The 14,486-nt window shown below is 27.4% G+C and overlaps 2 protein-coding genes across 7 annotated transcripts in view; one reads left to right on the forward strand and one right to left on the reverse strand.

Annotated features, from left to right (window-relative positions):
• The window catches only part of LOC114127732 (uncharacterized), an 85,666-nt gene extending 84,435 nt beyond the window's left edge, over positions 1-1,231 (forward strand). Inside the window, exon 6 of the mRNA XM_050206862.1 lies at positions 340-1,231. Coding sequence (XP_050062819.1) covers positions 340-888 — 549 coding nt within the window. The 3' untranslated portion in view covers positions 889-1,231. The remainder of the gene's footprint in view (positions 1-339) is intronic.
• Positions 1,232-5,316: 4,085 nt separating this feature from the next.
• LOC126552165 (uncharacterized) lies at positions 5,317-14,429 on the reverse strand. 6 transcript variants are annotated; one of them, XR_007606002.1, is made up of 5 exons: positions 14,173-14,429; positions 13,234-13,331; positions 7,420-7,561; positions 7,090-7,196; positions 5,317-5,820 (listed from the first exon to the last, which is right to left on the reverse strand). XR_007606002.1 is itself a non-coding variant. In XM_050206808.1 (5 exons), exons 2-5 carry the CDS (start codon positions 13,260-13,262, stop codon positions 5,817-5,819), a joined length of 348 nt encoding a protein of 115 aa, XP_050062765.1. In that variant the 5' UTR covers positions 13,263-13,326; positions 14,173-14,429; the 3' UTR covers positions 5,317-5,816. The 6 variants fall into 6 exon arrangements, 3 of the variants coding, with proteins under 3 accessions (XP_050062765.1, XP_050062766.1, XP_050062764.1); XM_050206808.1 differs by having other exon boundaries at positions 6,986-7,196; positions 7,458-7,561; positions 13,234-13,326; XM_050206809.1 differs by having other exon boundaries at positions 7,458-7,561.
• Positions 14,430-14,486: the final 57 nt, after the last annotated feature.

The following is a 14,486-nucleotide window of genomic DNA, read 5'->3' on the forward strand; positions in this document are numbered from 1 at the left end:
TCGATAACGAACTAATAGTCAACAGCCAAAATGTGTATACCTAGGTAGGCAATTTAATATAATATCTTATCGCATATTTCCGATAGCGAAATACACGGTAAATTTGAAATGTGTGTACGCGGGCCGCATATTACGACTGTGCGGGCCGCGGGTTGAAGACCCCTGGCCTACAGACAGTCGTCGTGTGTATACCCTTTAACCCGAGACAAAATAGATTTTGTCACCCCCTTTCCCACGAGACACCTGCACCGACTGCACGTGTCTCCTCCCCCCTATGTCGTCTCCTGTTCTAAGCAACAGCTGATTTTTTTTACACCGCCATCGCCGTTTTTGTTGCAGCACGGCACGTGCCCGGTCTGTCGCAGGTACTATTGTCCCGGCGAACTGCACCTGCCCCAGGAACGAGTCACCCCTCCCGTCAACCCGACCGTTGTTCAACGTTTGTATCGCACCATCTGCTCGCCGTTGGCGTACTTCTTCCCGAGACTCGTCAGCGTCCCGGCCGCCGCAAACGCTAACAACGGGCGCCGGCCAAATCGGCCGACCCCGATGTACAGACTCGTGCGATCGGAGCGTGTCCTCTCGGACGCGGATCGCGAACGCATCGAAAACGAGGCCCTCGAAACGATGGACGACTACGTCTTTTGCCACGTCATGTTCGTCATGCAGAACTCGGAACGCCAACGGTATCCCGGTACAGCGGTCACCGTCATGGCCGAGCACATGCGCAATCGGTTCGGCCAGTTGCACCGTTTGCCCGGACCCGTGGACGTCGATCCCGCCGGCGTAAACCCGCCGCCGCCGCAGCCTCCGCGACCGGCTGCCGTAAGACAGGGATTCGAAATGCCGACTGACGTCACCACGACCGAGTACCTGGGCCATTACTAGGCCGCGGACGACCATCACGATCGTAACAATGTAGCGTGTTAGTACTCGCCCGACGACGGCAGAGCGTAGCGAATAAGTAGTATAATATATTATATAGTAAAGGAATATTATATTGTTATATATAGATAACGGTATTTAATCCTTATGTAGTAGTCGACGTACCGTTTATACGCGCGTAGTGATGCGTTAGCTAGTAATATTATATTAGTATATTATATAGTATAATATGTATTCGATACATAATATTAGGTTAGCGATGACACAGCTAGTGGGGTCATCTTTAGTATAATAATAATATTATATATGAAAAAAAAAAAAAAAACAATAAAAAGTAATAATGTTACGTTTTTTTTTCCTTGGTGTTTTTGGAACTACTGCAACGACTATGATACGACCTATATAATCGATTTATCAAACAAAAAAACAATGTCCTTTCGATTAAATTTACATCCGTATTGGCGTATTATATTAATATACATATATGAGTACGAACGTCGAACGGCGTGACGTTATACAACAGGTAATTTAAGAATCGAGAATATAATAATCATATGGTTTTAAATTAAGTTAATCCTATAATCACATCTATCGTACAGCGACATTATATTTAAATTTTTCATACTGCTTTTTTTTCTGCTTGAAATTATCATCATTCGATTTCATATAAGTTTAATAGGTGCCTATACTGCATATGCGTTAAAATAAAATACTACTCTATATGTTCCGTTTGTTTTATAATCCTGAGGAAATGGCAATTTTAATATTTATTTTAATTTTTAAGCGTTTAATCAGTCTTATAAAATACCTACATATGTAAAAGTATTTAAATACTTTACAGAGACTCAACATTCAAATTACTTATTTTAAATACTTCTTAAAGTGTCTTTATTCAAAATTAAATGCTAATTTTTAAATATTAATTCTTTATCGATTATTTCCTATTTCAATTTAATTGCATTAAATAAAAAAAAATATACAAAATTTACATTTTTATGTACTTATACAATTGACAATTCAAATATCTTGACAAAGAAAACATATGAGTAATTTACAGTTGCACTAAATGATATGGTATATTGTATAAAATGCTCTATAAAATTGATGTAAAACATGAAAGTTAAAAAAAAAATATTGGTTCGATTTATAAGAAGGAAATACAAAGTATTTGTATATAAGTACTGTTTAAAATGAGCATATATACTTGAGTACTTTTAAAAAGTATTTTTTACAATACTAAGTGAAAAATATTATGTTCTACCACGTTCTACTATTGTGTACTAAATAATGTATTAATTGAATGCTGAAATACTAATAATTAGTGATTTACATAATATAATGGTTTTAATAAAAATTGAAGACGAAAATTTTTTGAAATTATAAAATAATCTTAAAGGAGAAAATATCATAATTATTGTCTATTATAATTATAATATATGTTATATTATATACCTACATATATTTTATTTTAGTCAATACGAATATTTAGGTACACAATATGGCTAAATAAGTTATTTATTTTAGTGATTTAATCAAGAGCATACCTGTAGTTCATTTTTATCTACTATTAGCGATACCGTTTCCTATTTAAATGCACGAAACTCGTAAAATGTATATTAATATTATAGTGTTAAAAACAGAATTTATTGGTTTGAAAAGATACATAATATAACTATGTGAATGCATGTGTGTATAAAATATTAGAATGAGTTTTACATTATCTGATTTCTGGTTCTGGTACAATATAATACAAACGAATAATATTTTCTGCCATGCAAAAAAACATTTTAACTACCATTTTAAGAAAATTGATAATAAATAATAATCATATTAATATAACGAGTCAATACTTTTAAAATAATTATAAAACAATTTTGACTAGTGTTAGTTCGTGAAAAGAAATTTCATGTGTTTTTATCAGCATGCGCCGTTTATTGAATATTGGAATTTACTAGAAACTCGATTATCCGTCACCCTATTAACCGTCTTTCTCGGTTAAACGCTAGGTGATGGACTACTTTCGCGTTTCAGTAAAATCTTATCACCTTATTATCTATGAACAGCTGTATCCGAAATTTTCCAGCAATATCTACTAATAATTAATATGTATGTACATACATATATACATATATATTATGTGTAAGCCGATGTGACTCGAAAGTCGAAGAATTAAAGATATGACAGCCAAAAAACACGTAATATGGTCAAAAAAAAAAAATAAATAACCGACTTTTTAAAAAAACAAAATTTTTAATTATGTAATTGTAAATAACAAATAAATGTATGTATAATCAATGGTATAATACATTTTTTTTTTTAAAAAATGAATGATATACCAATAAGTAATAGCATATAATTATATCAATATGCAAGCTGTAATTATTTAAAAGTAATAAATAATGTATAGATATCTATAATAATGGGTCATAAATTATAATGTATGCTTAAAAAAATGTTTGTTGCTCGCTTAACCGTTTATTCGATTATCAGTCAAAGCTCTGATCCTGATACTGGGCGGTTTATACTTAATCAAGGTTCTACTGTATTTAATATTTATGGCGACTGGCTCAAAAGTAAAATACATTATACATATTTTGTAATAATCGATTCCTTTTTTTTTTTTTTTAATTGGTATACATTTAGAACCTTGATTATTCGAGGTAATAATGGTGGTGAGATAGATAGCGAATTATGAAAACCACGGTTAATCGAGACTTTTCATTTATTTGTTTAACAATGTTTCAAATGACAAACTAATTTCAGTAGAACATATTGTAGTAAAAAATAAATTATACTTAAGAATATTTGCTCAAGTTGAAACAAATATTAATTGCACTAAACAGTATACATAGTTACGATCTAAAGAATCTTGTATACCATATGCCAGGGCTGGATAACTGGCGGTCCGCGGGCAGCATCTGGCCCGAGAGCCTTTTTAATCTGGCGCGTCTTACATTTCTAAATTACATCATACAAATTTAAAGTTTATCTTTTATAGTCTATACTCTATAGTATTATAGTATATAGTATATAATATACACACGTACCTAAGTAGCTAATACATGTACCTGTTTATAACTTTTAACCATAGCTGTTTGTATGTTGAATTTATTATTTTCGTGTTTTTGTAGTGCAATAATTTCTGCAAAAAAGCGTAAAATTAATGATGAAAATAGAAATTGTATAACACCTCAAGGGAGAATGACTACCTATTTATTATTACCTAACAAAATAAATGTAATTTTGAGTATAACATTTTTTTTTGCTTTCTATGCTCTGGACCGCTAGCTTTTAATTTACTAAAAATTGGCCCTCTTGTAACTTAGAAGTTGCCTATCCCTGCCATAGACGAAGACATACCGCGCATAAGACGTCTTCTCCTTCTGGCACAATGCACATGATGTTTATACACTGTGGTCCAAAAAATAAGTATCTGATACTCGTATGGGTTTATAATACAAATATACCATGAATTTATATTACTAGGTACTTTAATTGGTTAAAGTATGAATTATGCTGATCTATCAGTTTTCGTTATACGTCTACCATCATACGTGCACCTACTTACCAGTTGTTTATCCTCGTTTTGGGTTACTGATTATTTATTGTTGTAATATTATGCTAGACATTACAGTATGATAAATCATTAAAACATTCATACAGCAAATGATTTATCTTTTAACTGTAAGTGTATTTAGTGATCTATCTCGTTTTTTAAATATTGTTCAACAGTTAAGTACTAACACATCCATTTTTTAGTATGCACGATGGTAGGTACTATTTCCTAATTTTTACCTCAATGCACAATGCTCGATATCCAGCATTACGGTGTACCAATAGTTATCAGTGAATAATAATAAATATGGTACCTACTTTCAAAATTTATCTGACATCATTAAAAATCAAAATTAACTTTTTAATCATTTTTATCTTCAATAAGTAATTTCTCACTCCAATTAGCGTAATATGAAAACTGTTTAATGTTAATAATCTAGAAACACTACATAGAAATCCCTTATTTTTATTAGTTGTATAAACATTTTATAAATAAACCAATGCATAAATTTAATACTAAATTAAAGGGAGAAAATGTAAATCCACCTGTATATATTATATAAGTATTAATATATATAACAAATTATTTCGTATTTTGGTATGATGTCTGTTTTAAATGCTGGTACTAATTTATTGTGTAAAAAATAATATTAATATTAATTCTTTTCCAACATTAACTAAATTTAAGATGTTTATTAATAATTTAATTCTTTACATGTATTCAATAATAGATATTTAATTTAATATAAAATATATTGACATATTGTTCATTTTTGACGCTTTATTATTAATGTTTTTATAATTTACCTTAGAGTCATATTATTAAGACTCAGTCAATCTAAAACGAGTTTACTTAGAAATCTTAATGTACCTATTTAAATATTTCTGAAATAAAGTTATTATTACTATTATTATTAAATATAATATACTAATTATCCAATTGTTAATAGGTACCGTACTTACATATAAGTCATATTATTGATTTATACCTATATAATGAGTTTATTTAATAGAAAGAATGTGAATTTTAAGAAAGGTCTTAGGAGGTACTCTAGAGACTATTTTAAGCTTAAGTTTTATACGTGAAGGCTCAAGTTAGGTGTTTAGTTAGTGAAGGACTATGATATTTTATTTCATTTGAACAGTTTGATTGTTTAATACTTTAATGTATAACATTATTACATTAATTTATTTTAATAGCCCACAAGCTAAATGATTTTGAATGAATGATTTTTTTTAAATTAATAAAAAATACAAGTTATAATAATAATTGTAATCATATTATTCATTTTATATGATTTGTATGTATTCAAATTTTGTATCAGATCACTTTTACATTTAAATAAATGTGTGTAAGAATAGCTTCCCATAATAGATCACCTGCAACACAAAAACCAACATTGATTTTACAACAGTTTATAAAAATAATTTTGACGACATAAAAAATAAAATAAAAATATAAAATACTGAATATTAAAATATTTGATAATATTAAATAATATAAATAAAAAAATAAATTATATTTTGTATTGCTTTAAGAAAAAATTTTACTTATTTAAAACATATGATAAACCTTGTGTTCAATTTTAAATTATTATTATTATTATAGATATTAAGGGAATTCTAGTAGGTAGGTCATTTTCTAAGGAGTGGAAATTAGGTAAATTATGTGACAGGTACATTCGGATCACGTCAATGTGTGTGAGTGTAAATCAACATTAGTGTGTGTGTAAAACGCACACACTGTTCTCAACGTTATGCGAGTCGTACTCGCGTACTAAATTAATTTTGCGTGCTATTTTAAATTTTATTGATAATACTTCGACAAAATCAAACAATAAACTACTCTATTTTTTTATAGTGAACGCTTTATTATATTCATATGTATACTAGTATAATACTACTATTATATAGTGAAATACTAACAGTCGATAAACCCAATAAAAGTCAATGATCTTTTTTTATTACGATTTTATCGTAGTATGTCAACACAACTATATAAAAAAATACGATTACTATGTGATACAATAAAATTATTCTGTGCCATTTTATTCATATTACATATAAATATGTACATAAAACAATTTACTTTGTGCAAGTACATGTATAAATTATTATGAATACTAATAATAAATATTATGTAAAAGTAATAATAATTAATAATAAATGTCCATAGGTACATTTTACGTACCATTCGTGTACACAAGTATTACTTATAATATATTATTATGTAGATATTATATAAGAAAGAATAGTGTGTAGAAATAGGGTAAGTAAAAAAAAAAAAAAATATCGTTATAATATTATTTAGTATTCTTTTATATTGTATATAATTATAATGTAATATATTATACAATAATTATACTATTACTATTTCTATTATATTTATTTCGCCGTTTTTTCGTCATTTGCAAAAGTAAGAAAGGCAATTTGTATGATCACCAAAAACATAACTAGGTAATTAATAAAATCTTTTTTTAAATTCAATACTTTGTGTTCATGCGTTTTATTTTTATTTTTATTTTATTTTATTTTTATGGCATACCTAAGTCTAAGAATTCTATCTTTAATTGCTTGTCTTATATTTTTTGGAATATTTACGACTTTAGTTGTTCTCCTTTTAATAGAAATATCTTTTAATTTATTTACGTAATTGCGCAGTATATGATTGGAACATTCAATTTCTTTTGTTACAAAATCATCTCCGTATGGTTTAACTAAATGTAGTTTTTTCATGACGCTACTATCTCCGTCACCTACAAATTAAAATGTGTGTTTTAAAATCGATAATATTTCTTTAATTCTCAACACTTAATTTAAAATACAAATCATTAATTTAATGTTTTTTATATAATTTGCTTACTTCTACTCTAAATTTATATGAGAATTCTATATGCATTTTTATGATTTATAGTTTTAAATAAAAAAAAATCTTTTAATGTAATTAGTATAAAAATATAAGCCAAATTAAATAATTACCTATAAGTCGAGAGTATATCAGATTATGCATATAATACCTTCGACAATAATATCTGTTTTCATAACAGTTGAAAGCAAGTTCCTATTTTCAAAGCAAAAGTGTTCTTTAGAGTTTAGAATCCATATCATTGTTAGATGCTTTCTGACAAATACAACAATACTTATTTATTACACCAATGAATAAAACTTTGTTAGTTTAAAATCTTTTGGTTTATTTACCATTGTTGCATTTTTATTTTCATTTTATGATAACTTACTTATTGATTTGACAAAATTAAGTTTAGTTTTAGTCTGATTTTGATTCTGAAAAAATATTTGAATTTAGCACAAAAATGTCAGTAGATCGTACAAAACATTTGTCGTTCTTAATTTTAATTATGATTTGAAAAAAAAATCATATTTTCAAGTTTTTAAGTACAATTCTGAATTCATAATAGTATAAGATTTAATTTTTCCAAAGAATTTAGTACGATCTATAGACAATTTTCTGTTGAGTTCAATTTTTTTTTCAGACTCAAAGTCGGACATCGTAAACTAACTTTAATTTTGTCAAATTAAAGGTGTTTTAAGATAAAATTGACGGCTGCAGCGAGGCCTCTTAATGTGTCATTGCTAATTGCTATTATTATTAGAACAATTATGTAATTTGCACTTATAAAAATACTAAATTCTCTACTAATTAAATGATTACAAAGTGTATTAATATATATAATATATCTTAAATAGATATACATATTTATGATAATTGGCAGGTTATAACCTTTGATATAGAACAAATTATTATATTTTGTTTGTTCTTTACAAATATATTTTTCGTAAGTGTAATAATTTTCATCAATTTTTATCTATATGAGTACCTATTAATAAGTATAAGTCATTTAAAACACCTTCAGTTTCAAATTTGTATTCAACTATTATTTTTGAAATAAATTAATATTTAAACTTCAAATCTGGTATAATTTTAATTTTTTTTTTAGTTTTTTATGTAATTGACAATAATTGTATAAATAAATAATGAAATGTTGTACCTATCTATTTTTAATTTTTTTAGTAACGTTTCATTGTCCACATGAATTTATCCATGTATAATTTAAGAGTTTGGTTTTATTGCCAAACAAATTGTTTTTAAAAATGTCATGATTATTTGTGTATGTGTGACAATCAAACATTCAAATGTGATTCTGCAGAATTGACTACACGCGAGAGTATACTTACCTGACTTGTAAAGTTATAACTAACATATTAAATTACTTGAACATTTATTTATACATTTAAAGAAATGTATAATAAATTATCATTAAAGTTTTTCTAAAAATGTCATCAAAATTCATTGAAAGCCGTACAATCCAAATAATAAATGTTTATAATAAATAATAAGTCACTGAACCTCCGGAAAGATAGACAAACATACCAAAAATAAAATAAAAACCAAGATTAAAATTTGAAATATGATTTGGTTGAACCATTGTTATTTTGCTAAAGACTTAATTTGAAACCATTTATAGGTCACAATAACATTCAAAATAGTATTCTGAATAACAAAGCATAATTTAACTAATGTTAAAAAACCTCATAATATGGTCACTCTTACGGTTTATGTGAGAAATTTTTATTTTACCATTGCTTTAGAATATATTACACATTATATTATTTTACTGTATTTTATATAAATGTGACTAATATAATCGTATGTCATCAGCTGTTTGAGATAGTATTTATCGAAAGTAATAAAATGCATAACCTTTTAAATCTTAATGTTTTTTTGCCTTCCACCTCAAAATAACAATTTTATTTAGTATGTTATATATTTAGTTTTATTTATATAGTAATTTAACATTTTTCAATCATGTATGGTTCACATGTGCAAAATAAAAACATTTTTTGATATTATAAATATTTGTGTTTTTTAACTAATTTCAATTTTTGTGGGCTATCGCTTAATGTAGGTAAATAGGGTTGGTCCCAATATTAGGGGCCTGCACGCGACCAGTTTTTTTGCTCAAAAACATGCCTTACAGGAAAAATTCTCACGCCTCGTAAATTGGTCCGATTTACGTAATTTTTTTTTTTTTGCTAGATAGATCAAGGCTTCTCTCAGGGCGCATTAGACTTGGATTTTAAAATATTTTTTTCTAAATCGTATGTTACCGGTTTGAATTTAATCCATTTTTACAACTTTTTAATTTTTGTATTATTTTTTGTTTTTAGCAACGTAATCAAAAATCGAAGTCTTATGCGCCTTGTAAAAAATCTTCCTCTATCTAACAAAAACAAAAAAAAAATCACGAAAATCGGACCAATCTACAAGGTGTGAGAGTTTTTCCTGTAAAGTGTGTTTTGAGCAAAAAATCACACTTGTAATTTTTCTGTTGGCGATTACGTTGACATGTGCATGCGCGTGCGTAGGTAACCCCGCAACCCGCGGACCACCACTCATTGCTACTGGCACTACGCCGTCCTACTATAAAGTAATATCATTGAGTATAGATAGTATAGAGAGACCATCTTGCCTATATTATGATACGTATTGAATTAGTTCACCAGAACTGTCAATAGAGCGCGCGCCGTGTTTTAATGAAAATATAAAAAAAAATTATAATTAAAATTATATTATAGACTATAATAATATAATAAAATGTAATTGAAATTGTGTAATATCTAATACTATATTTTACTCTATACGGTCTACAAATACGTTATCTTCTCTACTAATCCACTCATATAAAATGTATAAAATTACATTGTAATGTATATTATAATGTAAATATACGACACTCGTTTCCGAGTATCACTCATTTTTCTGTGTAATATTTACACTAACTGCTTATTTACACTTCTAAATAGTTAAAATACCTACATTATAATGTCCCCAACAATATTGGAAAACAAAAATTTTTCAATGTAACTATTGCATCGAATAGTCTTATTATAGTAAAACACATATACATCCGATGTATGAAATCATAATTCATAACCGTATCAAGCGCTAAAACGTTGATAAATAAAAATATAATGTACGTTAGATAACAAGGATTACAAGAACGAAAATATAAATTAATAATACCTAATGAGTAACACATAGGTAAAATATTTCATATTACAATAAATTTATCTACATTCATAAAATCATAAAACCATGTCCCTTAAGCAGAATTTACTGTATTTATTAATAATTTTTGCGAAATTCCCAAAATGGTCTGAAAATTATTAGGATTTTGTAGAACTTTGATAATTTAGCATTTTTACTGCTTAAAAAAGTAATGATAGACACACACGTAAAAAACACATTATAAAATCAAAACATTTTTCGCTTCGCTTAGAATCTAACATTGTATCAAGTTTTGATTTAAATGTTGGTATTTTATTCTAAATTAAAAACTTAAAAACAAATTGAACGACGATTTTCCAAATATTTTTAGGTATTTTTAGAGCAGCTATGAATGCGTTAGAGTAAGGTATTATTAAATTTTCGATACATAATACATAATATAATAGGTATATGATGAGCCATATTATGGTCTATTTTGACATTTGTGATTTGTGACCACATAAGACTATGTGTTCATCGGCCATGGGTATTCTATGTATATATGTATATAGATTACGACGCAGCGAAATGATTACGATATTCGTTTAAATTTTCTACTACCAGCCCAGACACAAGAATTGCACAAAAATCTCACTTTCCTTTTCTCTCTTTTTCTTTCTTTCTCTCTTTCTCTCTCTTACACTCATACACACACACACACACATCCTCCCTCTTTTCACTCTCTATATCGATCTCTATCACCCTCCTTTGACGACGAGTTTTCGCGTTGCGCAAACAATGAACGCGTTGCTATGGTAACGGTCGAGCACGGTCCGCGAACGCAATTCGTCCGCAAAAACATCAATATATCCGGGTAACTATATAGTGGCGTCATTTCGGTTTTCAATAGAGGGGGACAAAAGTTTTGCCTGGCTCGAATACGTATGAGAAAACCGATCGCTTCGCTCGCAAACAAATATTTACTTACATTTTATCATATTACCATTCCCACTTCACTTATTTTATAATATTTATATTTTTAAATACTGATTGCTGTATTAATTGTTATAATAATAATGGTTAAACGACAACAGGCCGAAACCGACCCACCGAGCTACTTTTACAATTAGATAGGAACAAATGTCCACCTTGTCACCCCCAAAATGACGCCACTGTACCTAACTATATATATCGTGCTAGTACAATAAGGATCCGAAATCGTGTGCAGCTCTATACACACTCGCTGGGATTACCATTACAACTTTTATCATTTCAACACGTATAGAACATAGAAATGCAACAACACAGAAAACTATATATATTATATAACATATTAATAATGTAATAAATGTAATTTTTTCAGACCTAATTTAAACCTAATTTAAATTAATCTATCGTAATACTCATACTAAAATAAATTAGATAGGTATTTAAATAAAAATCTGGAAAAACATATCATGAAAATATAAAATACTTAGTCACTATAATGATGTACCTACATTTATAATCTAATATCAGTAATATTTCGGTGTCCTATAATATATGTAATGTATATTTTAATTTATTACATTATAATATAATAAGTAACATTAGAAGTATAGCATTTTTGTCGTCATTTAAGATAAACATATTATTTTCAACAAATAATTATATAATTTGAAGATATTGTAAAAAATCTTGTATCATATTATGAGAGTTTGTAATTAAGTACCATTGCTGGTAGTTTAAAATAGTGTTTGTAATCTGTACCAAAATAAATATCTATTGACTATTAGTGATGAGCAGGGTTGGGATTTTATAGCACTTAAAATTGCATAGGTAAATACTAAATATGCTCTATAAAATTACCTTCAATATCGTTAAATATACGCTAAAAATATGCAATAAAAAAAAAAAAAAAAAAAAAAAAATAATAAAAAAGAAAATCGTTCAGTAGAAATTGACAAATAAGCCCAAAAAAAAATCATCAGGTAACAAAAATTAGAAACAAATACCTAATACAAAATTATCGTAATATTATATTATATCTATATAATATTATCGCTGAATTTATAGTAATTGGTGGGTCTATTTTTTTTTTTTAGCTTTTTATCTAATATACCACCCATTAATGAATAATTATCATGGAATCTTATAGTAGATCTTGGATTCCCTCTTTTTGTAGCAAGCGAAGAAATAATTGTTATAATTTTCATGGTATTAAATCTAATTTAAAATGTTATAATTCCAATATTTTGGTAACATTCTATACTAGTAGCATTAATATTTAATATTAATATATTATGACATAATTAATTTTATTGATAGCAAAAAATGTTGTAGGTAGTTTAATTAAATGATATTTGGTTTGTTTCTTGGTATTTTGTCTTTATAGAATATAGTTCATTGTCAATTAGGTACACATTTTTAATTGCGTTAAATATAAATATTTCATAGATACACTTAAGACCATGCATACACGTGTAGCTATGTGGTTAAAAAGAAATTTAATATTTTAAGATAACACATAAAATCTAGTTTTTTACAATTGTGCAATATTTGTACTCAAATATAAATAATTATTTTATTATACTTATATTATAAAAAATTATTCGGGCGTATCAATTGTATAGCAATGGGGTACTTAGATGAGCGTGTCTTTAATTCCAATAATATAGGTACTACCTTAAGCTGCCACGGTACATGTAAAATTTAAATTTATTATATTTAGGCATATTAGGTATAAATGGAACTTTCATAGAACATGCTAGAATGTACCTACCAACTATTTATTTTGATTAGCTTACTTTTTCTTTATACGGTACAGCAAGATCATCCCATGATATAAGCTCTATTATTTTTTCAAGAGGTAAAGATAGGAACTCATTAACCGTTGGCCACTTCTCTAAAAATAATAATCATAATTTATACAATATTTATGTAGACATCGACAAGTATAAAGAATTGTGATAAGTATTTGATTTATAAATATATCATAAAAAAACTGATTTTTAATTAATGTTTCAGAACTTGGCAACAGTTCTATACAGTTACATGCGTGTCAGCAGAACTCCTGATACCAATGCGATTTGAAGGATTTAATTGTTCTGTTAAAAAATTAGCACATATACTACTTGCCTAATCTAATTGTAATAGATTTGCAGCTGGTAACAAAACCTTAAAAAAACAACAATAACCAATGTATTTTATTGATTAATGTATTATTCTTTTTTTAAGTCCAATTTTCTCCGCGTCCAAACAGACACTTCTGTTTGTCCTAACCATTTAAATCTAGATACCTTTACACTTTTTAAGATCATCAAAATTTATATTTTCTTCTGGTAATCTAATTGACCAATATAAAATTAAAATAATAGTTAATTATAAATTATAATTAAGTTTATAATTTTATTATGTTTATTATTTATTATATTTTTTAACTATAAATACGGTTTTATTATTCAATGCAAATCTATTAGTGTGTAGTTGTAAAAAATATACGATTAATCAGATAAAATTCCATTATTTATACTTTTGAAGTAAATACTATGATAGGGTATCAATATATTTATTCTTTAAACGTGTTTTGTTTCCTCTCATTGAGACTGTATAAATATATAAAATAGAGTGAGGTATCGAATACTTTTTAGGTGGATTATATTAAATTATTAATTTTAATCAATTCGATTATTTAAGGAGATTACCAACTCTAATTTCTATGGTATTATTAATTATTAGTACATTACATTTGACATTTTTTGCCGTTTCCGATCACGTTCGAATTGATTGTCGACCCACCGTTCGTCGTCACTTAAAATGTCTTCTATTTGTCTAACAAAATACACGTCTTAGTGACTATAATCACCACGTGAAACACTATAGATACTTGTGTCCATCGTCATCAACAACTACACTTTTCGAAGTTATCAGTTCGTTATAATATAAACGTATAAAATAGTTAAATTATATTATTATTAAATGTTAAGTTTAAGTATACATTATCATAATTGTAAATCGTAGCCATGGTGAGTTTTTTCATATGTTTTCGTCCATTATTTTA

Source organism: Aphis gossypii, chromosome X (assembly GCF_020184175.1).
Source record: "Aphis gossypii isolate Hap1 chromosome X, ASM2018417v2, whole genome shotgun sequence".
NCBI classification, from domain to species: domain Eukaryota; kingdom Metazoa; phylum Arthropoda; class Insecta; order Hemiptera; family Aphididae; genus Aphis; species Aphis gossypii.